This window comes from Callorhinchus milii, unplaced genomic scaffold, assembly GCF_018977255.1.
Source record: "Callorhinchus milii isolate IMCB2004 unplaced genomic scaffold, IMCB_Cmil_1.0 Scaffold8, whole genome shotgun sequence".
NCBI classification, from domain to species: Eukaryota; Metazoa; Chordata; class Chondrichthyes; order Chimaeriformes; family Callorhinchidae; genus Callorhinchus; species Callorhinchus milii.
In genome coordinates, this window is record NW_024704749.1 from 809,920 (window position 1) to 836,688 (window position 26,769).

General features: G+C 50.1%; 1 protein-coding gene across 2 annotated transcripts in view; it reads right to left on the reverse strand.

Moving 5' to 3' along the window:
* Window positions 1–948: 948 nt before the first annotated feature.
* The window catches only part of LOC103189626 (carbonic anhydrase 15), a 54,656-nt gene continuing 28,835 nt past the window's right edge, over window positions 949–26,769 (reverse strand). The window contains exons 3-8 of one of the 2 annotated variants that reach the window (XM_007910076.2): window positions 18,160–18,330; window positions 17,406–17,551; window positions 14,807–14,899; window positions 5,272–5,338; window positions 2,797–2,963; window positions 949–1,434 (exon numbers count right to left, since the gene is read on the reverse strand). In XM_007910076.2, the coding sequence (XP_007908267.2) occupies window positions 1,222–1,434; window positions 2,797–2,963; window positions 5,272–5,338; window positions 14,807–14,899; window positions 17,406–17,551; window positions 18,160–18,330 (857 nt within the window). In that variant the 3' untranslated portion in view covers window positions 949–1,221. Of the gene's footprint in view, window positions 1,435–2,366; window positions 2,715–2,796; window positions 2,964–5,271; window positions 5,339–14,806; window positions 14,900–17,405; window positions 17,552–18,159; window positions 18,331–26,769 lie in introns of those variants that run through there. The other variant, XM_007910077.2, reaches the window with a different exon arrangement.

Genomic DNA, 26,769 nt, shown 5'->3' on the forward strand with positions numbered 1-26,769 from the left:
ACTGTGCGACACTGGAGGGCATACTGTAGAGCTCCACCCAGCCCCCCCCCACCATCCTCACACATAAAAATAATCCTTGTATTTGATATAACCCCTTACCATGTCATTGGGATGTCTCAAAGTGCTTCACAGGATATACTGTAAAGTGGTTTGACTATGTAATTTGTGGGTGAAACACACAGCAAGTTGCGCACAGTAGTGTCCAAGAAACAGCCGTGGAGTGAGTGACCAATTTTATTTATTGTGAGGAATTGTTGGCCAGGAAACCATGAGAAACTCCCTTTTCTTTTCGAATAGTGCCATGGGATCTTTAATGTCCACCTATACAGGCAGATGGGACCTTGGTTTAAACATTTCATTTGAAGGACGGCACCTCTGACAATGCAACAACCCTCCAGCGCTGCATTGGAGTGTCATCTTAGACTATGTGAGATCAAGCCCAACGTGAACTGCACGTTCTTTGCTCCGATGAAAACACGCCCAGCCTCTCCAATCTCTCCTCATAATTGTAGCCCTTCATCCCCAGAATCATTTACGTTAGCCTCCTCTGTGCCCCATTCCACGGCCCATCAATTTACTGCTCTCATCCCAGAGTGATCCAATCCTTCCTGACTTATCCTTTTACTTCCATTATGCTTCATAGAATTATGGAATTTGAAAAGAGCTTCCAATTCAACCCCACTCTCTCCCCATAGCCCTGATCAACCCCACTCCCCCGCTCTCTCCCCATAGCCCTGATCAACCCCACTCCCCCCTCTCCCCATAGCCCTGATCAACCCCACACCCCCCCCTCTCCCCATAGCCCTGATCAACCCCACTCCCCCGCTCTCTCCCCATAGCCCTGATCAACCCCACTCCCCCCATAGCCCTGATCAACCCCACTCCCCCACTCTCTCCCCATAGCCCTACAAACTTGTCCTCCCCAAATAATTATCTACTTCTCTCTTAAAAGTTGTTATTGAATCGGCTTCCACCAGCCTTTCAGGCAATGCATTCCAGGAAAGACCTTTTACAGTTTTCCTTTAATGCCGAATGATAGTCTTCAATATTGTTCGAGAGAACTGTTTGATGAGCTGCCGAACCTAAGATGGTGAGGTGAGGAGTCGGGCGGGAGCGATAGTTCCACAGTGAAGATAAAGTGTTACAAAACATGTCTACCCCTGATGTGACCTGAGAACAGTGAGAGCGGCTTGCGACTCCCACAGTCAGCATGGCGTGTGGTCACAGCATGATCCTGAGCCCCAGCCCCAGCCCCAGCACCAACACGACAGAGAGGAGGCTGGAGGTGTGGACTGGGCAGCTGTTGATGGTGGCATCTTTTGAGGCAGACACTCTCCTGCCGTTCAGAGGCTGTGGAGACCTGAAGTTATTCTGCATTTTCTGTTCAGACTCTCCGCGGGCTGAGAAGTACAGAGTGTTTGCAAACTTTATCAACTGGAGAGGGAAAGAATAAACAATAGGATGGATGGAGAGTTGTCACATTTTATTTGCAATAGTAATAATCATAATAAGTCTTATATTTGATGTAGCGCCTTTCACATCTGGAGAACATCTTGAAGCGCTTCACAGTGTTTACACTAAAATGTAGTGATTGTTGTGGAGTCTTGTAGCTCAATGGTTAGAACACTCGCCTTGCAAGCGAGAGACCTGGGTTCAATTCCAGGCAGGGAAACCTTGGGCAAGTTTCCTTACTCTACACCCCCAATAATAATCCCTCCAAAACAATAATAAATTGGTCATTTTCAATCCACGGCTGTTTGTGGGAACCTGCTGTGCGCAACTGGCTGCCGTGTTTCGCCCACTATTCACTTTATAGTATATTCTGTAAAGCACTTTAAGACGTCTAGAAGACGTGATAAGGCGCTATATCAATTGCAAGGATTATTATTATTAGTATTATATCTTGTAGCTGAAAGCGGCAGCTAATTTGCATACAGCAATGTCCCACAGACAGCCATGACGTGAATGCTAAATTCTATTTGGGGGATTGTTGGCCAGGACACCAAGAGAAACCCCCTTCTGATTTCGGGCAACAGGATGTGATGTGGAGTGAGAGACACGAGGCAGCAGGAGGTGGATGGGAGTCAAGACAACACTATCTTGGCAATGTAAGTAATTGACTGACTTTCATTTAATTTACTAATTGGTTAAAATTTAAAATGACAATGTCAGGGTTTTAACTAATTTGGTTACTGCCCGTCCACCAGAAGTTGGGGCTCACCCAATTTTCCATTCCAAGCTACGCCACCGCAAATCATCCAAAGGACGACACTGCAACACATCCCCTGCACTGCACTGCAGTGTCAGTTTAGACTGTTTGAGTTCAAAGTACCGATGTGGAGCTTGAACTTGTAGCCTTCTGACTCAGAGACTAGACTGCTAGCCAGGGGTGGTGATTGTCAAGAGTTTATTTGATTCTATCCCTTCTGTGTGTGGAGTCTCCTCAAACAGTTTCCTGTGATGGACTCTTTGTGAAATAGTTTTGGGTCTAATCTCATTGCGATATCTCCTAAGGACAGACACACACTCTCCCCCTGAACCAGCAAACACACTCATCTGAGGTATGGAACAAGTCACATTGCCTGAGCTTATGACTGAGGAGAAAGATTTGCTCTGGAACCTTCTGACTTGGGAACACTTGATACTGACATTGCAAACCAAGATTTGGAAAACAATTGTGTTCCACTTCCCAGCACTGACAGCCCTCATCTCGCCTGTAAAAAAGGGGAGACAATTCAGTATTGCTGATATTTGGGTTCACTACCCCAGCTACTCACACGAATCTCTGAGCTTTACCTGTGCTTTGCTGATGCTGATCGGCTCCTCAAACACGCTCCAAACCACAGCTTCTGAGCAGTTGGGTGTGGTCAGGGAGCCCTGGTAACGGTAATACTGGGAGAGTCTGGCCACCTTGGGCAGGATGCTGTTGAGTTGAAAGGTAGAGGACAGCCACACCTTGTCACCTGTGAGCAATAAGGCAGAGGAATTGTTTAATGACCAGCAAGCAGCAAAAAGCTCAGAGACGGAGTCTGCAGGTCCTCGTTAGGACATACAACTGATTCTCAAAGCCTCTTCCACCATTTGACTTCCCTGGCTTGTGTCCTGGCTGCTGTGAAGGAGGGCGGCCTCACTTTTTTGTGGAAGAAGCTTTAGGAAAACTCTGACTGATTGAAAGCAGGTTTTAATGGCTGGGTAACAGCCAATCAGAAGCACGGAGTTGGAAGAAAGCAAATTAAATTTTCTATTTTATATAATAATATAATTATAAAATAAATATAATAATATAATGGTAATATAATAATATAATGGTAATATAATAATAATATAATGGTAATATAATAATAATATAATAATATATATCGGGCATAGAAATCAAGATCAAAGAGGGTACTTTAAACTAGGGCAAACTGGAGCTGTGGTTTGGGTTTTGATGACACATCTAGGATCTGACTCCTGGCCCCTCATTATCTGGCTGGTGATGCTGGTACCTTACTCAGCTTTGTTTTTGAAGGATTTAGTTATCCCAGCAACTACTGGGTTCACATTATCTTGCACAATAAAATAAATCTTCTCTCGTCTTCCTTCAGGCTCATCAATGTTAACATTCCGTCTTCAGAGTCAAAGCCACACACAGAAGGGAGATAGAGAAAATAGGGAGGGGAGCAACTGTTTCCATTGGTAGGGGGGTTGGTAACCAGAGGACATAGATTTAGGATAATTGGCAAAACAACCAGAGGGGAGATGAGGAGAATTCTTTTTACCCAGAGAGTCTTTTTACAGTCTGGAATGCACGGCCTGAAAGGGTGGGGTAACAGATCGAATAACAACTTTCAAAAGGGAATTGGATAGGAACTTGAACAGGAAAAATTTAAAGAGCGAGGGAATGGGGCTGATTGGGTAGCTCTTCCAAAGAGCCGGCACAGGCAAGATGGACAAAATGGCCTCCTTCTGTGCTGTGCTGTAATATTCTATGATTCCATATGGCAGCTCCTGCACTATCTACATCCATGTGCACCTCTTCTGCAGTTCATCCACGGCTTTGCCCCCTCCTATCTCTCTGACCTGCTGACTCCCTACCAACCTGCCCGTTTCCTCCGCTCATCAGGCTCCAGCCTGTTCCATGTCTCCCACCCGACCCGCCCTACCATCGGTGGCCGAACTTTCAGCCTCTCGGCCCCCACACTCTGGAACTCCATCCCACAGTCCTTTGCCTCGCTTCCTCCCTCGCCTCCTTCAAGACCGGTCTCAAGACCCTTCTCTTCGATTGTGCTTTCAGTCTCCCTCCCACCTCTCTGCCTTCTCTCACCCCTACACCACTCCTCCCCCATGCTCGGGTCCTGACCCGACTGTTCAGGGCTTTGGGGCGTCCTCCCGACGTTAAAGGTGCTCTATAAATGTCATTTTGTTGTTGTTGTTGTTGTTCAACCTGATAGACATTCAGACTAATGTCTGTAACACCAACAACAACAGCTGGTGTTTATGTTGAGCCGGTGTGTAGAATAACCTCTCTGAGAACGTCACAATAATAATAATAATAATAATAATAATAATCCTTGCATTTGATATAGCGCTTTTCACGTCGGGAGGACATCCCAAAGCGCTTCACAGAACACACTGTAAAGTGAATTGACTGTATTTTTGTGGGCGAACGCGGCAGCCAATTGCGCACAGCAATGTCCCACAAACAGTCGTAGATTGAAAATGACCAATTTATTATCGTTTTTGGTTTTGGAGGATTATTATTAGGCTCTGTGTGGAGTAAGGAAACTTGCCCAAGGTTTCGCCCTCTGCCTGGAATTGAACTCAGGTCTCTCGCTTGCAAAGCGAGTGCTCTAACCACAAGGTCATATCGTACACTGAGCAAGGGAAGAAGGAGAGGAGGAAGGAGGGAGGGATGGGGGGAGGGAGGGAGGGAGGGAGGGAGAGAGGGTGAGACTCAGAGAGGGAAGGAAGTGGGAGATGATCTTAAGCACAGTTGAAGAAGTAGGTTTTTAGGTGGGATTTAAAGACAAATAGAGAGAGGGCGAGACAAAGGGGAGAGGAGGAAGCTCCATAGGTTAGGGATGTGCGGAGCAGAGGAGTGGGGTAGGTGAGGGTTACAGGGATAAAGCACAAAGATGAGGATGGGAACCTTGAAATTGATCCATTAGGAGACAGGGAGACAGTGGTGCCTGACAAGGGCTCGAGTGATGGATATGAGGAGCTGTTAAGTGATTAATAAAACAATTATTTCCTGATTTTATTGACATACTGTGATCAAAGCATACATACCCTGGTGTGACACTTTCTCCAGCACATCAGTGAGCGTGTTGTAGTTGGGGTTATCAGTCTCAGTCACCTGTAAGACACAATGAGGGATATTATTCGGCCATTGTCTATATTAATATTAAATTCATACCTTAGTTCAAATCAACAAACAGAACCTTGTGAAAGGGGATTGAGTGAATTTGCCTGAAAATTAATTTTTTTTTTGGTCTTTGGTCTTTTTTGGTCAATGAATTCCTCATTGTTAAATGGTGCCCAGGGCTGATGATTCACCTAGTCCTTTGTTTCACTGAAACTGTGGGTTTCCACGTAGTGAGCGCCTGATCTCACTCTTGGCCTCAGTTGTAACCCTTTGTTTCTCCCTCATAGAGACACATTTCCATTAAATTATCAGTCAGGAGGCCGGGGTGTCTGGACTCAAATCGGAGCGGTCACATTCCCTCTTCCCTAAAATGCCATTGATCTCACTCTTCCATTGAGTATTGGCCAAAATTCCAGAAGGGAAATATAAATGAAGTTCATGTACAATAACCTTTTTAAAGACAGAATGTTGTGGGATGGAAAATTCTGGGATTGCAGGACTTTTACATATGTCAAGGGAAGAAAGTGGTCAGCTTGAGAGCCAATCAGAGTCAGTGTTTCATAGCACCTCAACCCCCTTGGGCACCAGCAAACAGCTCGGTACAGAGCCAGCTGCTCACTCCACACCCCTTTTATCATGTCACAGGCACGCTCAGTTTATGAAATAATAATAATAATAATCCTTGCATTTGACATAGCGCCTTATTGTGTCTTTGACAGGATATACTGTATTTTGTGGGCGAAACGCGGAAGCCAATTGCGCACAGCAGCGTCTCATTGACAGTCGTGGATTGAGCGATCAAATTCTTCTTATTTTTTNGAAGGGATTATTACCCCCGGAAAAGCGATCCACCAATCGACTAACGTCCAGGTTCCTACTTCCTGCTGGTAAACAGAGGCGTGTGGAGTAAGGAAATTTGCCCAAAGTTTCACCCTGCTGGGAAATGAACCCAGGTCTCTCGCTTGCGAGGCGGGTGCTCTAACCACTGAGCTACAGGACTCCACAGGAAGTAGAATCATAGAAATTTATGGCACAGAAGGCCCATCACAGTCCATTGTGTCTTTGCCAATTCCTCAAGACCAATGCTTTCCCTTACCTGCCCTTTCCCCATATCCCTGTTGCTCATTCTTTCAGGGTTTCTGCCTATTTGCCTCTCGAAGGCCAATATAGATTCTGCTTCAACCACTGCTCCCGGCAGGGCATTCAATATCCTAACCACTGGGTATGTGAAAACACCTCTCCTTGCTCGTAGACCAAGTATCTTAAATTGATACCCTCTGGTTACTGACTCACCAACCAATGAAAATAATTTCACTTTTTTTTTCACTTCATAATTTTACTTCATAATTTTAAAGATCTTGATCAGGTCACCTCCAGCTTTCTTTGTTCCAACAGAAAAAGTCCCAGTTCCTCTAGATTCCGTTCATGGCCTTCATTTCCAAAGCATACCCCCTACTCCTCTGGCTGCTTCCCCTTCTTCGAGCACCTCACCCTCTTCCACCCCTCTCTCATTGAAAATCCTCCTTGTCTACCGCCCCACCTAAGCCCCCCGGCTCCTTCCACACAGACATCTCTACTCTCCTCTCTTCCATGTCCCTCTACTCCGAGCACCTGCTCACAATGGGCAATTTCAACTTCCACCTAAACTCCCCCTGCACTACTTCTGCCGATTTCACTGCCCTCCTCTCCTCCCTAAACCTTACCCTTCATATAAATTCACCCACCCACAACCGTGGTCATGCCCTTGACCTCGTTATCACCCACGGCCTTGACATTTCCGACCTTAGTATAGTGGACAAGGCCATCTCGGACCGCTTCCTCATCTCCTTCTCCTCCCACATCCCACTCTCCTCCACCAAGCCCTCAACCATCCTCTACCGCCCTTGGAAAAGGCTACCCCCTGAGACCCTCACAAAGGCTCTCGCATCATCAAACATCCTATCCCTCTGGCCTTCCACCCGCAGAGATCCTGAAGCAGCCATCCAGCTACTCCATGATCGCCTCTCCTCCACTTTCAACTCCCTCGTACCCTGAAATCCAGACCATCTCCAAACCCACCCAATCCACCGCCTGAAGACCCAAACCCGTCTGCTCGAGCGCAGATTGCAGAAAACTGGCCTGACAGTGGCTCGAGCATCTCCACAGCTACCGCCCTTCCTTGACACGCGCAAAAACGGCTTCTACTCCAACATCATCCTGGAGGCTGAACACAACCCTAAAATCCTTTTTTCCACCACCCACTACCTCCTCCGTGCCCCCCCTCAGGCCTCCTCAATCTTCACATCAAATGCCAAGTGCGAGGAGGTCATGGACTTCTTTTCATCTAAAATACTTACCATCCGCCAGGCAGCCTCAACCACCTGCCTCTTGTCACCCACCACCATGCCCTCTCTGCCCCCCTCACCTTCCCCATCATCTGCTCCTACCACCACCCCCATCCTACATTCCTTCGTCCCCATCTCTCCCTCCTCCCTCTCCACAACCATCACCTCCATGAAACCCACCACCTGCTGCCTCGACCCCCTCTCTACCAACTTACTGGTCACCCAGCTCCCCCTCCTCTGCCCACTACTGGCTGACGTCATCAACCAGTCCCTCCCTGCCCCAATCAAAACTGCTGTCATCACCCCCCTCCTGAAAAAAACCCTCCCTGAATCCCTCAAACCCCAGCCACTACTGCCCTATTTCTAACCTGCCCTTCCTCACAAAAGTTCTAGAACGTGTTGTTGCCAACCAACTCCGCACACACCTCTCCTCCCACTCCCTCTTTGAACCCTCCAGTCCGGTTTCCGCCCACAGTACAGAGACTGCGCTTGTGAAAGTCACAAACAACATCCTCTCTATCTGTGACCAGGGCTCCCTCTGCCTCCTTGTCCTCCTGGACCTCTCTGCCACGTTCGACACAGTCGATCACGCCATCCTCCTCCACCGCCTTTCCTCCGTCATCCACCTCAGTGGGACCGCACTCGCGTGGTTCGAATCCTACTTCACAAACTGCCAGCAGTACATCTGCACAAACGGCTTCTCCTCCCGCTCTCACCCGGTCACCTGCTGGTACCCCAAGGATCCATCCTTGGCCTCCTCCTCTTTCTGATCTACATGCTCCCTCCTGTCATCCGTAGACATGGGGTACACTTCCACATAATAATAATAATAATAATCCTTGCATTTGATATAGCGCTTTTCACGTCGGGAGGACGTCCCAAAGAGCTTCACAGGACACACTGTAAAGTGAATTGATTGTATATTTGTGGGCGAACGCGGCAGCCAATTGCGCACAGCAATGTCCCACAAACAGTCGTAGATTGAAAATGACCAATTTATTATTGTTTTTGGTTTTGGAGGGATTATTATTAGGCTCTGTGTGGAGTAAGGAAACTTGCCCAAGGTTTCGCCCTCTGCCGGGAATTGAACTCAGGTCTCTCACTTGCAAAGCGAGTGCTCTAACCACTGAGCTACAGGACTCCACATGTACTCACATGACACCCAACTCTATTTTTCCACCTCTCTTTGCGACCCCCAGTCCCCTGATGTTCTGCCTGTCAGATCTCAGAGGCTGGATGAGCGCAAACTTCCTTCAGCTGAACATTGACAAGACGGAAGCCATATTCTTTGGCTCTCGTCAACATCTAAAATCTCACGGTTCTCACCTCCTCCACCTACTCGACATCCCCCTAAAACTCTCCGAACCTGTACTCAACCTGGGCATCAGGTTCGACCCCCAATTGTCCTTCCTCCCCCACATCCGGTCCCTCACCAGCACCGCCTTCTTCCACCTACGACACATCGCCCGTCTCTGCCAATACCTCTCCCCAAAAGCCACTGAAACCCGGGTCCATGCCTTTGTCACCTCTCGGCTGGACTACTCTAACGCCCTCCTCACCGGTCTTCCCTCCACTGCCATCCATAAAATCCAAATCATTCAGAACTCTGCCGCCTGCATTCTCACCCGCACCAAACTCCGCTCCCCGATCCCCCCAGTCCTGACCAGACTGCACTGGCTCCTGTCCCAGAGAGGATCCACTTCAAGATCCTCACTCTGGTCTTCAAATCCCTCCACTCCTCTGCACCCCCGACCTCTCTGACCTCCTCTCTCCTCAAAACAGTACCCGTTGCCTTCGTTCCTCCGGGTCTGGCCTCCTCCTCGTCCCCCGAGTCCTCCGCTCCACCTTCGGCAGCTGTGCCTTCAGCCACTGCACCCCGAGGCTCTGGAATTCCCTTCCTCACTCCTTTCGTCTCGCTCCCTCCCTTCCCATTTTCAGGTCTCGGCTGAAGACCTTTCTTTTCGACCGCGCCTTTGGTCACCTTCCCCCCCTCCCCCTGGCTCCCCCCCTGGCTCCCCCCCTGGCTCCCCCCCTGGCTTCTCCCCCTCCCCCTGACTCAGCCCCGGGATCCGTTACTGTAAAGCGCTCTGAGACGCCGCCCGGCTTGGAGGGCGCTATATAAATCCAAGTTGTTGTTGTTGTTGGATAAACTACTCATCCCCGGTCTCATCCTAGTAAATCTCCTCCACAACCCTCTGTTCCCTGACGTCTTTCCTAAAGTGGGGTGACCAATATTGGACCCAATGTTCCTACTACGGACTAACAATTTATTCTTCTGTCGAAAGGTCATCAACCTGAATGTTAACTCATTTTCCTCTCCACAGATGCTGCCGACTTGCTGTGTGTTCCCGGCAGATTCTGTTTTTATTTCTGATTTCCAGCATCTGCAGTATTTTGCAGGGCAGGGCAGGGGAGGGCAGGGGAGGGCAGGGCAGGGGAGGGCAGGGGAGGGGAGGGGAGGGCAGGGGAGGGGAGGGGAGGGCAGGGCAGGGGAGGGGAGGGGAGGGGAGGGCAGGGGAGGGAGCGGAGGGGAGGGCAGGGCAGGGCAGGGCAGGGCAGGGCAGGGGAGGGCAGGGCAGGGGAGGGCAGGGGAGGGGAGGGGAGGGGAGGGGAGGGCAGGGGGGAGGGGAGGGGGGGAGGGCAGGGCAGGGCAGGGAGGGGAGGGGAGGGGAGGGGAGGGCAGGGGAGGGCAGGGAGGGGAGGGGAGGGGAGGGGAGGGCAGGGGAGGGATGGGGAGGGCAGGGGAGGGGAGGGGAGGGGCAGGGCAGGGAGGGGAGGGCAGGGCAGGGCAGGGCAGGGGAGGGGAGGGGAGGGGAGGGGAGGGGAGGGCAGGGCAGGGCAGGGCAGGGCAGGGCAGGGGAGGGCAGGGCAGGGGAGGGCAGGGGAGGGGAGGGGAGGGAGGGCAGGGGAGGGGAGGGCAGGGCAGGGCAGGGCAGGGCAGGGGAGGGGAGGGGAGGGGAGGGGAGGGCAGGGAGGGCAGGGCAGGGGAGGGGAGGGGAGGGCAGGGGAGGGCAGGGGAGGGGAGGGGAGGGGGGGGGGAGGGCAGGGCAGGGGAGGGGAGGGGAGGGGAGGGAGGGGAGGGGAGGGCAGGGCAGGGCAGGGCAGGGCAGGGGCAGGGGAGGGGAGGGAGGGGAGGGAGGGAGGGCAGGGCAGGGCAGGGCAGGGCAGGGCAGGGGAGGGGAGGGGAGGGGAGGGAGGGGAGGGCAGGGAGGGCAGGGCAGGGCAGGGCAGGGCAGGGGAGGGGAGGGGAGGGGAGCGGAGGGGAGGGGAGGGGAGGGCAGGGCAGGGGAGGGGAGGGGAGGGGAGCGGAGGGGAGGGGAGGGGAGGGGAGGGGAGGGGAGGGGAGGGGAGGGGAGGGCAGGGCAGGGCAGGGCAGGGAGGGCAGGGGAGGGGAGGGCAGGGCAGGGCAGGGCAGGGCAGGGCAGGGGAGGGGAGGGCAGGGCAGGGCAGGGGAGGGCAGGGGAGGGGAGGGCAGGGGAGGGGAGGGAGGGGAGGGGAGGGGAGGGGAGGGCAGGGCAGGGCAGGGCAGGGCAGGGGAGGGGAGGGAAGGGAAGGGAGGGTAGGGTAGGGTAGGGTAGGGAGGGAGGGCAGGGCAGGCAGGGCAGGGGAGGGCAGGGGAGGGGAGGGCAGGGAGAGGGCAGGGCAGGGCAGGGGAGGGCAGGGGAGGGGAGGGCAGGGAGGGCAGGGGAGGGCAGGGGAGAGCAGGGCAGGGGAGGGGAGGGGAGGGGAGGGCAGGGCAGGGCAGGGCAGGGCAGGGCAGGGCAGGGGAGGGCAGGGGAGGAGAGGGAGGGCAGGGGAGGGGAGGGGAGGTGGAGGGCAGGGCAGGGCAGGGCAGGGCAGGGCAGGGGAGGGAGGGGAGGGGAAGGGAGGGGAGGGGAGGAGAGGGCAGGGGAGGGGAGGGGAGGGCAGGGTAGGGCAGGGCAGGGCAGGGGAGGGGAGGGGAGGGGAGGGGAGGGCATGGGAGGGGAGAGCAGGGCAGGGCAGGGAGGGGAGGGCAAGGCAGGGGAGGGGAGGGGAGGGCAGGGGAGGCCACGGCAGGGGAGGGGAGGGCAGGGGAGGGCAGAGGAGGGCAGGGCAGGGCAGGGGAGGGCAGGGCAGGGCAGGGGAGGGGAGGGCAGGGCAGGGCGGGGCAGGGCAGGGGAGGGCAGAGGAGGGCAGGGCAGGGGAGGGCAGGGGAAGGAGGGGAGGGGAGGGAGGGGAGGGGAGGGAAGGGAAGGGAAGGGAAGGAGGGGAGGGAAGGGAAGGGAAGGGGAGGGGAGGGGAGGGCAGGGCAGGGAGGACAGGGCAGGGCAGAGGAGGGCAGGGGAGGGGAGCGCAGAGGAGGGGAGGGGAAGGTAGGGTAGGGTAGGGTAGAGCAGGGCAGGGCAGGGCAGGGCAGGGCAGGGCAGGGCAGGGGAGGGGAGGGCAGGGCAGGGGAGGGCAGGGCATGGGAGGGCAGGGGAGGGGAGGGCAGGGGAGGGGAGGGCAGGACAGAACAGGGAAGGGCAGGACAGGGAAGGACAGGGCAGCGGAGGGCAGGGCAGTGGAGGACAGGGCATGGGAGGGCAGGGCAGGGGAGGGCAGGGGAGGGCACACACACACTCACATACACCACCCCCCCCACACACACACACACACACACACACACACACACACACACACACACACACACACACACACACACGCACCACCCCACACACACAGACCCCTCACACACATGCACATCCACCACCCCACACACATCCACCCCCCACACACACCCACACCACCCCACCCACACCCCACACACACCCACCCCCACACACACTCACACCACCCCACCCACACCCCACACACACCCACACCCCCCACACACCCACACCCCCCACACACACACACCACCCCACCCACACCCCACACACACCCACCCCCACACACACCCACACCACCCCACACACACCCCACACACACCCCACCCCCCACACACACCCACACCACCCCACCCACACCACCCCACCCACACCCCACACACACCCACCCCCCACACACACCCACACCACCCCACCCACACCCCACACACACACACCCCCACACACACCCACACCACCCCACCCACACCCCACACACACCCACCCCCCACACACACCCACACCACCCCACCCACACCCCACACACACACACCCCCACACACACCCACACCACCCCACCCACACCCCACACACACCCACCCCCCACACACACCCACACCACCCCACCCACACCCCACACACACCCACCCCCCACACACACCCACACCACCCCACCCACACCCCACACACACCCACCCCCACACACACACACACCACCCCACCCACACCCCACACACACCCACACCCCCACACACCCACACCCCCCACACACACACACCACCCCACCCACACCCCACACACACATTCACCACCCCACACAACCCCCCCTCCCCCCCCCCACACACACACACCTCACAACAACAAAACCTTAAAAGTTAGGAAAATGAGAGAAACCTTTATTCTCGAGTACATCTCAATGTAGAAACGTCTCAGGTCTTTCACCGGACCTGGAATCATTAAACTTTCAGCTTATCTTGTAACAGTTAAATTGTGTTCAAGTTTATGTTACTGTCCCTTGTGATGCCAGCTCCTCCACATCTTATTATTATTAATATTATTATCATTATATTGTTATCATTATTATTGTTATACCTCTGGACTGAAAGTCAATGAGAGTCAAGACGATGGAGTCTGAGCCCAGATTGTAGTGACAGAACAGCTCTTCATGGGACCAGGTGAGGCGGGAATGAGAAAACTCCTTTGTGTCAAAGCGGGCAAACCAGACAAGTAATGGCCCTGATGCCTAACAATGAATAAGAAAGGTTTGTGAAATGGCTAGAGAGGACAACTGATATTGTCCAGAAAACTCCCTTGAAAAAAGTAGATGGCAAGAATGAAAATCTTCATCATACATATATATATTGTTGTGGTGATATTTTGAGTTCATTTCCTGACATTCAGAACATCTGCTTTGGGTCAAACATATGAAGGGCACAATCTGACAATCTGAAGCATAGACAAAAGCATATGTTGACAACATAAAAACAGAAGTGGCTGGGAGCACTCAGCAGGTCAGGCAGCATCTATGGAGAGTGGAAAGTAACGTTTGGTCATTGACCTGAAATATTAATTTCACTTTCCTCTCTCCATAGATGCTGCCTGACCTGCTGAGTGTTCCCAGCCACATCTGCTTCTACTTTGAGATTTCCAGCATCTACAGTCTTTTGCCTTTTGTTGATGACTGAACCTCACTATAATTGTCTGTAAATGTTTGTTACAAATGTAACATGAAGGATAGATGTTTGAGACTAAAATCTAGATGCCACACTCCGACAATCCACACAAGCAACATATTTACAACGGAAACAATGTCAAAGTTACAGAAAGCTGTGGAGAAGCCTCTCTGTGTCACTGTCCACTGGCACCATGCCTTTGGTCACCCTCCCACCCACACCCGCCCTGTCCTCCACCCCTCCTGACCCCAACTCCCAGCTCGGGCCCAAAAAACTCTGAATATCCAGCGCCCTGGACGTCTTTCCGATGTGAAGGGTGCTATATGAGTGTAATTTGTTGTTGTTGTTGTTTATGGTTTGGAGCATCTTAAAATGTGGCATTGTTGGCCACAACCCTTTCACGACAGTTATGCTTCATAGCGGAATTTCAACTGCCTGTGACCGTAAATCCACAGTTGCTTAATCTACTGTGAAGGTCAGAAAAACGTGCAGACATCTGTGCCATCAAGAAAATGCTGACAGACACCACCCCCCCACCCATTGAGGGAGGTGCCATCGCCTTAAAAAAGAATTTTGAAAAAAGCTTATTTTACTTATTTGTTGGTTTTAGACCCAGCCTACAATAAAAACTTACCATATTGCCACGATCGAGTTACCCAAACCAAACTGTTTGCCAAACACATTTTCACTAACATAGCACTGATCGTTGATAAAATAAATCAATTTTACTCAGCTCTTGTCATGGTAAATGGGACCTCATAACACTGAAGCATAACTTTGACAGTAAAAATTCAATCAGTTTAGTAATTCTGCTTCCACCTCCTGGGGACTTCCCTGGTTACAAAGATCACTTAGAAGAGCAGACATTTTTCATACCTCAAGCATAAATCCCAGAACTGCTAATCCGTCCGTTTTCTTCAATGCATCACGGATATCCGTGTACCTCTCACTCATGTGGACGATGTGAAGCTGTGGAGACAGGAACCTGATTAGAAAAAGTCTACACAGTTACCAGATCTGAATGGAAAGGACACTGATCTGCACTGGTTGTCAAAACAATTCCAAATTGAGAAGGTTTAAAGATTACAGCAACAACTTGTGTTTATGTAGTTCCCTTCATGTGCGTAGCATCTCTGAGAACTTACCAGTGGCAGAACTTAACGCCACGTCGGGGGGAGGGGGGATGAGATGTTGATGGACTGGTCAAAGAGAAAGGTATTCAGATGTGATCTGAAAACAGGCAAGGAGGGGGCAAGGCGGAGGGATTGAGGCAGAGAGTTCCAGGGTTTGGGGGCGTCGCGGCTGAAAGCACAGCCGACGATGGTGAAGCAGAGGAGACGAGGGATGTACAGAAGGCTGAAGGGACCTGAGCAAACAGGGCAAGTAGTGGAAGTCGGGAGGAGACAGGGAGCGAATTGATTTGTAAGTAAATATGAGGATCCTGAAATCGATCTATTCTGCAATAAGGATCCAAAGTATCATCAGGGACTGGGGTGATTTGGAGTTTGTACAAGTGAGAATACAAGTGGGGGAATTTCGATATGATGGGGAAGTTAAGTATTTCGGAGCCGCAGATTGACGGAGTATGGCTTCCATCTTGCTAACATTTAGCTACATAAAGTCCTGATGTCCGACAAATAAGTGGATAGAATATGGGTGGACCTGGGGTTGCGGCTGGAGGAGAAAAAGTAGTGTTATCCGCATGTGGACATTTACTCCATGTCTACGGATGACATCACCAAGAGGGAGCATGTAAACGAGGAAAAGGCGGGAGCCCAGGATAGAGCCTTGGGTACGGACAGGTGACTCGTGAGGGGAAGAGGAAAAAACATTTGCGGAGAATTATTGAAAGACGTGGACATCATCAACAAAAATGGAATGTGTTGAACACTCAGAGAGACATGTAAACTAACAACAACAAAGTACACTTGTAGAGCGCCCATCACATCGGAAAGACATCCCAGCAGTGAGTTTGGGGGCCTGACAGAAATCAACTTTGTTGCTAATTTGTTGACATGCCCATCCATAACCTGAATCTAAATCAGATCAAAATGGGCCAAAGTCCTGATTTTTAATGAACAACTGAACATTAAATCCAGGATCTGGAGTTTTGATGCAGTGCTCAGCAACATTTCACCCACAAAATATACAATTCATTCACTTTATAGTGTATCCTGTGAAGCGCTTTGAGAAATCTAGAAGGCGTGATAAGGCACGATATCAAATGCAGGGATTATTATTCTTTATTAATTTATTAATATGATTCGATATTAAACTTGGACGTTCACAATGTTTTAATGTATCTGAATTTTAATTATAAAATTCCGTGTAATCCTGAATATTCAACTACCAAATAATTGGTTGCAACACAACTAAATTGGGTCTGTTTCATGTCTCCCACCCTACCCATTCCACCATCAATAACAACAACAATTTGCATTTATTTAGCGCTTTTCACGTGGGGCAGCGTCCCAGAGCGCTTGACAGTGGCAGAGTGTGACCCTGAACCGGGGGAAGAGGGAGGGTGGAGGTGACCGGAAGCACGATCAAACAGGAAGTTCTTTAGGCAGGATCTGAAAGTGGGGCAGGAGGGGGCAAAGGGGGAGGGATTGAGGGAGAGAGTTACAGAGTTTCGGGGTGTAGTGGCTGAAGGCATGGCCACAAATGGTGGAGCAGAGGGGGTGAGGGACAAACAGGAAGCTAGAGCTGGCTGAGTGGAGGCAGCGGGTGGTGGAGTGGGGGGGGTGGTGAGCAAAAAGGATGGGTAGGTAGGTAGGTAGGGAAGGAGGGAGGGAGGGAGGGAGGGAGGAAGGGATGGAGGATGGGAGGGAGGGAGGGAGGTGCCAGGGCGCGAAGGGATTTGAAAATGAGTGAGAGGATCTCGAAATTGATCCATTCAGTAATTGGGAGCCAGTGGAGGCTGGCAAGGCTGGTGTGATGGGAGTACGGAGTTCAGTGTGGGTGAGTATCCAGGTGGCGGAGTTCTGAATCAATTGGATTTTGTGTATGGTGGGTCTGGGGAGACCAGCGAGGAGGGCATTGGAATAGTCCAACCAGGAAGTGACGATAGTTAGGTTTTCAGCCTCTCTGCTCCCACTCTCTGGAACTCCATTCTGGACTCCCTCCGTCCCTCTCCTCCCTCCCCCACCCCCCTCGCTCCCTCCCCTCGCTCCCTTCCCCCCCCCCCCCCCCCTCCTCCCCCACCTTCCTCTTTCAAGGTCCATCTTTCAAGACCTTCCTATTTGACCACGCATTTGGTCATCTTTACCCCCCCCAGAGCTGCTTGGCTCCCCCCCCCCAGCTCGGGTGCTCAGGCAGAACTGCCAAACACCTTTGAAGTTCTTCCTGATGTGAAAGAGATTTATAAATAAAAAAACATTGTTTTGTATTGTGTGTTTTTGAGACACAGCTCGAGTTTGAAACCTCAAAGACTGTGTAAAGTGCAAAATGAAGAAGAGAGAGACTGGTTTGTTACCTCCATTGGATACTGCTTCTTATTGATAGTGTGTTCTGAGCCATAACTCAAGCCGTTTCCCCAATGAAAATGTAGCTGCAGTGCTTTGTATTTACCCACCAAGCCTCCACCACTGATAGACACGTTTGTATCCAGTGTTACCTGAACTATAAGAATACAACACAGCGAGAGTTATTGTATGTAGCTAACAGATAAAGAAGGAATAACAACAACGTGCACTTATATAGCATCCCCCACGCCGGGCAGCGTCTCAGAGCTCAACAATGGTGGAGCCCGAGCCGAGCCGGGGGGGGGGGGGGAAGGTGACCATAGGCGCGGTCGAAGAGGAAGGTCTTCAGGTGCGACCTGACGATGGTGAAGGAGGGGACGAGGCCAAGGAGTTGAGGGAGGGAGTTCAAAAGCTTCGGGCTGTAGTGGCTGAATGCACGGCCGCCGATGGTGGAGCGGAGGATTCGGGGGACACGGAGGAAGCCGGACCCAGTAGAGGGTATGGAGGGAATTAAACACTAGAGTGAGGATCTTGAAGTGGATGCGCTCTGTGACAGGAGCCAGTGGAGTTTGACCAGGACTGGAGTAATGGGGCTCAGGAGTCTGGTGCAGATGAGAATACAAGTGACAGAGTTTTGATTGAGCTGCATTTTTTGAATAGTGGAGGAGGGGAGACCAGGGAGGATATTGACCATTGATTGAATTGATCAGATTAACACAGTCGCTCGTCTGTTTGCACATAATGTGGGGCGTATAAGGATAGTACCTGAATGTCCATTGTTAGCGATAGACCATTGTCCTGGAGGTACTGTGCTGTACCCTTCAAAAACGAAATGTTGTAGATTGTTATCCCTGTCTACGTTACTCATGTCAATGTTGATAGGAGATTGGCTTTTGCCTCCACAGGTACTTTGTATTTCTTTCCAGTGTTTAGGTCCTGAAATAGGAGGAAGATGTTTGTAGGATCTATTACAGTTTGAAAGTCTTTCAGAATATTCAACAATTTGCATTTATACAACACCTTTCACACACAGCCAGGTCTCAGAGCATTTGTTGTTTTGTTGTCTCAAGCTACACTCCCAGTATTTTCCAAAGCTGATAGACTTTCCCAAATAAGTTCATTTGCAAAATATGGTAATTAAATATAGACTGAAACAATACAGGAAATATATACACAAACTCGAATCCAGAAAAGCAGAAGTGAATTTGCTAAAATAATCATACAATAAAATAATTTAAATAAATGACTCCAATGCCGTCCTCACCGGTCTCCCCAGCTCCACTTCCCGCAAACTACAACTGATTCACAATTCCGCTGCCCGTATTCTCACCCACACTAAACTCCATCCCCCCATCGCCCCAATCCTCACTCAGCTCCACTGACTCCCCATCACAGAACGGATCAATTTCAAGATCCACACACCCATCTATAAATCCCTTCACACCCTGGCCCCTCCCGACCTCTCTGACCCACTTTCTTCCCACTCCATTACCTGCTGCCTCTGCTCAGCTGGGTCTGAGCTCCTGCTTGTCCCTCGTACCCTTCGCTCCACCATTGGCGGCCGCGGTTTCAACCACTACACTCCAAGGCTTTGGAACTCTCTCCCCCAATCCCTTTGCCATACTCTTTGCCTTACCCTCTTTTAGATCACAACTGAAGACCTTCCTCTTCGACCGTGCTTATAGTCACCTCCTCCCTCCCCCGACTCGGTATCAGGCTCCGCCACTGTTAAGCGCTCTGAGACGCTGCCCTGCAGTAAGGGCGCAATATAAATGCAAGTTGTTGTTGTTTGAGTTCTTGCCTGTCAATCAATTTCTTCTCCAATAGCTGTTTATTGGCCTCCTCGAGCAATAATAAAATTAACAATAATACTGCTTGTAATTGATATAGTGCTTTATCGTGTCATTGAGACGTCTCAAAGCACTTCACAGGATATACTCTGAAGTGGATTAAAGTGAGCAGTTGATCCCTTATGTTCACTGAAGTAGATTTACACAGCGAGAGGTGTAGGAATACGGGCAATGGAGGTAGATTGTGCGAGGAAGTACATTTGGAAATGAGATAGCTATTGGAGAAAAATCATTTTGTTCGCTGTGGGCTATTCTGCTATAATAATTTTAGCACATTTGTTGCCAATGTTCTTATAAATAACTAATAATAATAATCCTTGCATTTGATAACCTCCCCGTAATTGGGTACAACTATTCAAATAACTGACGGTGTCAAACAATTCATTCAGAAACTGGATACACTTTCTAATAGATTAATGATAATAATCCTTGCATTTGATACAGCGCCTTATCACGTCTTCGAGACGTCTCACAGAGTGCACTGTAAAGTGAATTGACTGCATATCTTGTGGGCAAAACGCGGCAGCCAATTGCGCACAGCAGTGTCCCACAAACAGTCATGGATTGAGGGACAATTTTTTTTTAAGAAGGTTTATTACTCCTGGAAAAGCAATCCGACAATCAGCTAACAACCGGGTTCCTGGTTACTGCTAGATAAACAGGTGTGGGGAGTAAGGAAACTTGCTCAACATTTTGCCCTGCCCAGGGATTGAGCCCAGGTCTCTCAGTGGCAAGGTGAGTGCTCTAACCACTGAGTTACAGTAGTTTAGAGCACTGAGTTAATTACCTCCATACCTTGCCCCCTCCCCCCCCCCCCCCATCTCTCTAACCTCCTCTCTCCCCACAGCAGTACCTACTGCCTCCACTCTACTGGGTCCAGCCTCCTCCGTGTCCCCCGAATCCTCTGCTCCACCATCGGCGGCCGTGCATTCAGCCACTACAGCCCGAAACTTTGGAACTCCCTCAACTCCTTGGCCTCGTCCCTTCCTTCTCCATCGTCAGGTCGCCCTGAAGACCTTCCTCTTCGACCGCGCCTATGGTCACCTTCCCCCTCCCCCCGGCTCGGCCTCGGGCTCCACCATTGTTAAGCTCTGAGACGCCGCCCGGTGTGGGGGGTGCTATATAAGTGCACGTTGTTGTTGGTGTTGTTGCTCTAACCACTGAGCTACAGGACTCCACAGTGTAAGTTGATATTCATAGTATCACACAGAACTAATCCTCATTCCTAAATCTACCACATTCCAAAACAAAGGTCAAAAAACTCACAATCTGAGAACTTTGCTGGTTCCTTGATTTGGATCGACTAATTTTGGGTGATATCTCACTCCCCACTGGGTGGTGCTGCAACAGACTGCTGCCCAAGCCTTGTGGTACACGGTCGGATTGTGATGGATTTGCCAGGAATGCTCTACTTCCAGTCAGGGATGTACCCATTACAAGTGAAGTCATCGAGGTGCAGATCTCTGCTGAAACACACATTCAGCGGCTGCCCTCTCTGGTTGCGCAGTCTCTCCAGCTTCCTCTTTTTACTGATTTTAGAATCCACTTTATTAAAGTTAATGTAGAGCATTGATAACGTGCAGATTTACAACTGATACACGCACAGAGGTCAATGTAGATCTATTATAGTTGTCATACAGTGAACCCACCTTCACCTGCAGTCTTTGCTGGTCTCTCATTATCTGGGCATATTCATGGTCTAATAATAATAATTGTTGCATTTGATATAGTGGTTTATCATGTTGTTGAGATGTCTCAAAATGCTTGACAGGATTTACTGTAAAGTGTAGTGACTGTGTATTTGCAGGTTAATACAACAGCCTATCTGCACACTGCAATACTGAACAACTAATTTTATTTGGGGGATTGTTGGCGAGGGCTCCTGGAGAAACTCCCTTCACTTTCCAAATATTGCTACAAGACTTTTTAATGACCTGAACAGGCACATTGAACCTCGGTTTAACGTTTCCATCTGTAGGATGTCACCTATCTCCATGACCTCCCAGCATTACACTGGAGTATTGACCTGCTCTAGACTGTGAGTTCAAAGTCACATCATTGGAGCTTGAACCCAGAACCGTCTGACTCAGTGTTGAGAGTGTTACTAACTGAGCCGGGCTGACACTGTGACATATTGGCAGAACTAGGATTCACTTCTTTATTTTGCTGTCAGTGAGTTAAGGGAAGGAAATGCTTTAAAGAAACAGGCTTATGGTAGCATCCCTAGAGCAAATGAAGGTGCCTTATTAAAACATTCAGAGCTGCAGAGCTTTAATAGTGATACTGCACTCCCTCTCTTTTTGCAGTGAAATGTTCAGCTTCTACTTTGCCAAAAGTCCACGGTTTGAAATCAAGGGTTTAGCAATGGGCCTTGTGTGCCCATTATTCTGTGGATCAGGGATTTGGAGCATTTCGGAGAGTTGCCCTCTACAAGGCACTCCTATCCTGGAGATTTACAAAAAGGCTGTGTGTGATGTGAATCTATTAATACAGATACATTAAAAGAAACATTGGAGTCAAACAGAAATACCACTGAAAATCTCAAAAATAATAATAATCCTTGCATTTGATTTAGCGCCTTATCACGTCTTCAAGAGTCTCAAAGCGCTTCACAGGATATACTGTAAAGTAAATTGACTGCTACCTAGCGTGTGGAGTAAGGAAACTTGCCCAATATTTTGCCTTGCCAGGAATAGAGCCCAGGTCTCCTCACTTGCGAGACAAGTGCTCTAACCACTGAGTTACAGGGCTCCATTTGTGGTGAAGCATTTCACATTCTCCCATTATCTGTGTTTAAAAAAAAACTCTTTTAAAAAAAACTCCCCATTTTTCTACCAGTAATCCTCAATTGATGCCCTGTTGCCTTTGATTTACCAAATAGTGGAGATAATCTTTCTCTATTTAGTTCATCAATAATATATATATAATTTGAAACATTTCTATTGGATTCACCTGTAATTTTCTTGTTTCCATGTGTAAAAAAAAGCTCCAACCTTCTGTTTAAAATGTCTCCTAACATCCCGTTCAGCTTTTTCTGGTAATAATGCTCAATTTATGCATTAACCAATGCATCAAGTGTTTCTGACTTTGCAGGTCATTCAGCAACACTTGATGCCTTGGTTAATGCATAAATTGAGGATTAAATCTTCTATTTATTTATCTTTTTTCACCATCTTTCTTTTGTCCCGCAGCGTAATTAATAATATATATCTTATTACTTCAAATCCTGTTCCCAATCAAGCATCCCAAAGGAAAACTTGAAGAGCAGCTAGCCTAGAATACCTCTCCAAGCTGATTCATCAATGACAGAAACTCCTTTCGGCTACAGGACAACATGTGGCAGGAGGGAGTCTCTCTATTAAGCGACAGGAAAAAATAGCAACAGTAATATTCACTTCTGTTCAGGGAGGGAGTGCATTACAGAACAAACTGTATTCCTTACTTAACACTCAACCATCAACTCTGGTGAATTAACGGTACACATAATAAAATCCTTGCAAACTCCTGTGTTTGTGAGAGGAGATGAGCATGAAGAGAGCGTGAGTGAGTGTGTTAGAAAGGAGTGAGAATGAAAGGTGTGAGAAAAAAGAGATACCCTGGTGCCCTCCTGGAGGCTATGTGATACTTCCATGGTAATAACAATCCGTACAATTGCTGTAGTGCTTTCACATCGGGAGTAAGGCTCAAAGCGCTTCACAAGAATATACTGTAAAGTGAATTGACTGTATATTTTGTGGGCGAAACATGGCAGCCAATGGCACACAGCAGCGTCCCCACAAACAGTCATGGATTGAAGTGATCAAATTATTTTTTGAGGGATTATTACCCCCAGAAAAGTGATCCGCCAATCAACTAACAACCGGATTCCTACTCACTGCTATAGAGGTGTGTGGAGTAAGGAAACTTGCCCAACGTTTCGCCCTGCCCAGGAATCGAACCCAGGTCCTCTGGCTTGCTCTCGAGTGTTCTTGTTACACCAAGTGCGTGTTTTACACATAAAAGACGCTAGGCAGACAGAGTTTAAAAAAGAGTTGTATTATTCAACATTTTGTGTATTACAAGACCTGTCCAATGATCCGGCTGGGGTAATTATCTTGGAAACTGATGCTGAGCCTGAGAAGAAGCTTTAATCTGAATCTTGTTAAGCAACTCTCTGATGCGTGTCTTTTCATAATTTAGTTCCTCCTCTAACACCTTGTTAGTGTGACCCTGGCTTAAAGATCCAGTTCGGCTCTCATTGAAATGGCATTAATTAGACTGCAGTTTGATAATGAATGTGGGAAGTGTTCTGCACACGTTCAAACGCAACAGCCTTTCTTACCTAATCGCTCTTCAAGGTCCTTATATCTACATCTTCAGGAATGAGGTTGTATCTATCTGCTGTTAACAGAACCTCAATGAGAATTGAAGATAGTATCTGCTGCCGAAACTAAATTTTGCCAATACAAAGCCTCTTGTGCACCACAACCTTCCACTGGCCAGATACTTCTGGGCAGAATCCTCCCAGCATTCTCTCAGTGACTATTTGTGGGGCTTTGCTGGATACAAAATACAAATAGCTGCCATGTTTACCTACAAAAAAGACAATAGTCACTACACGTGACAGCAGGTGCAGTGAAGCTTTTTGAGATGTTTTGATGTTCCCAGAGCTATAGAATCATAGAATATTACAGCAAAAGGAGGCCATTCGGCCCATCGTGCCTGTGCTAGCTCTTTGGGAGAGCCACCCAATCAGCCCCACTCCCCCATTATTTCCCCATATCCTTGCAAAGTTTTCCTTTTCAAGTTCCTATACAATTCCCTTTGGAAAGTTGTTATTGAATCTGTTTTCACCCTTTCAGGCCGTGCATTCCAGACCGTAACAACTCTCTCGTGGAGTCCTGTAGCTCAGAGGTTAGAGCATTCGCTTTGCAAGCGAGAGACCTGAGATCAATTCCCGGCAGAGGGCGAAACCTTGGGCAAGTTTCCTTACTCCACACAGAGCCTAATAATAATCCCTCCAAAACCAAAAACAATAATAAATTGGTCATTTTCAATCTACGACATTGCTGTGCTCAATTGGCTGCCGTGTTCGCCCACAAATATAGTCAATTCACTTTACACCGGCAGTACACCCCTACCCAGCCCACCCCCCGCCAGATCAGTCCCCCACAGGCCAAATCAGCCCCCCAGCCCAGGCCAGTCCCCACTTCAGCCCAGCCCCCACCCCATTCCAGCCCAACCCAGCCCAGCTTCCCCAGCCCTACCCAGTTCCCTCCCAGTCCAGTCGCCCTAGTTCCCCAGCCCAGCACAGTCCCCCCCAGCCAAGTCTGGCCCAGCCCAGCCCAATCCAGTCCCCCAACCCACCCCCCACCTAGCCCCCCCAACCCAGCCCAGCCCCAACCAGCCCGCACCAGCCCAATCGAGGTCCCCCATCCATCCAGCCCAACCCAGCTACCCCAGTCCAGCACCCCCGGCCCCCAAGCCCAGCCCAGCCCCCACTTCAACCTAGACCCCGAAAACACCCCCAGCCTAGCAGTATCTACAGAGTTAAATTAACATAATTTCTCTCAAAAATCTTTGAGTGTTTATCACAAATATGCAAATTCCATTTGTCTTTTTGAATTGTGTTCAGTTATGACCCGGACTCCCTGGGGAGACAGACGTGGAAGCAGAAAACGTTGAATGTCTCAAGAACAAATAAGATCGATTTCTGCTAGAAAATAATATCTGGCAAAACAGTATATAGTTTGAGACATGACATGTTAAGCGACTGCCAGGATGGTGGAAGGTGAACTGGATGGACTTGGTCTTTTGTCACCAGCAAATTCTTATGTTCTTAGGTTCTTAATTATACCCAGCATTTATACTGTGGAATATTGTTTTTTGCCTTGAATTGACCGAGGTTGTGGCTGTGTGACTGTGTGTAGGCCGGGCAGGCACTGCCTGTATCACGCTTGTGTTTCGCATTCTCATCGCATCATGACAACCCTGTGATCAACAGCATCGTAACCGCAAAAGTCCAGGAGGTCACGGTTGAGATGTGGGAGCGACAATGCTGAGGCAACAGCTCCTGCTTGGCAATGGGCCGGTACACGATGAAAATAAAACAAAAACCGTGCCACCCCTCCTCCACACCCCAAAAGCTCATGGAACAGTTACTCTAGCTTTCCCTGCTTGTTGGCTCCAATGTCTGCACTCACATGGTTCGAGTCCTATTTAACCAACTGCCTCATTTCCATCTCAGCAAATGGTTTCTCCTCCCGCCCGGCCACCTGTGGGGTTCCCCAGGGCTCTATCCTTGGCCTCTTCTTTTCCTTATCTATATGCTCCCTCTAGGTCATGTCATCCACAGACACGGGGTAAACTCCCACATGTGAGAGGATGACACACAAATCTACTTTGCCTCCAGCACCAGCTCCCCCCGATGTTCTATCAGCTTGTCTGGCAGACATCAGGGTCTGGATGAGTGTAAACTTCCTGCAGCTGAATATGGACAAGACAGAAGCCATATTCCTTGGTTCCCGTCAACCCCTTCACTCCTGTGGATCTAAACTCCTCAACCACCCCAGGCTCCTCCTCAGACTCACCGAACCAGTGCGCAACCTAGGCGCCCGTTCGACCCCCAGCTATCCTTCCTCCCCCACATCCGGTCCCTGATCAGAATCACCTTCTTCCACCTCCACCACATTGCCCGCCTCTGACTGTATGTTACCCCAAATGCAGCCGAAACCCTCGTGCATGTGTTTGTCACCTCCCGCCTGGATTACTCCAACGCACTCCTCGCCGGTCTCCCCAACTCCACCATTCACAAGATCAGCTCATTCAGACTCTGCCGCCCCCATACTGACACCCACATACCGCCCAAACTCCACGCCCACATCTCACCAGCTCTGGCCCAGGCTTCAGTGGCTCCCCATCACCAAACAGATCGACTTCAAGATCCTCACTCTCATGTTCAAATCCCTCCCCTCCCTGGCCCCTCCCTCCCTCTCCCACTTCCTCACTCCCCAACCCACCACCCGGCGCCTCCACTCGACTGGCACCGGCTCCTGCTCGTCCCTCACACCTTCCGCCCCATCATCGGAGGTCGCGCTTTCAGCCACTACACCTCAAACTCTGGAACACTCTCCCTCAATCCCTCCCCCTTGCCCCCTCCCTCCCCTCTTTCAAGTCCCGCCTGAAAACTTTCCTCATTGTCTGTGCTTACGGCCACCTCCCCCCTCCCCCCGGCTCCCCCCGGAGTCAAACTCCGCCATTGTTAAGTGCTCTGAGACGCTACCCTGTGTGGAGGGTGATATATAAGTGCAAGTTGTTGTTGTTGTCTGAACGGGCAAATAGGGCCTCGGTTTAATGTCTCATTCAAAGGACAGCACCTCCAACAACACAGGACATCCCGGACTCCCACTCAGCCTGGAGTCTTTATAGAGTCAGCCTAATGACTTTAATGGGATAGATGTTTAAACTGTTTTCGTTACCTGATTTCTTTCCCTGAGCTCCTGTTGTCCATTCTCGTGTTTTATTAACTAATTGAAAGCCAAGGATT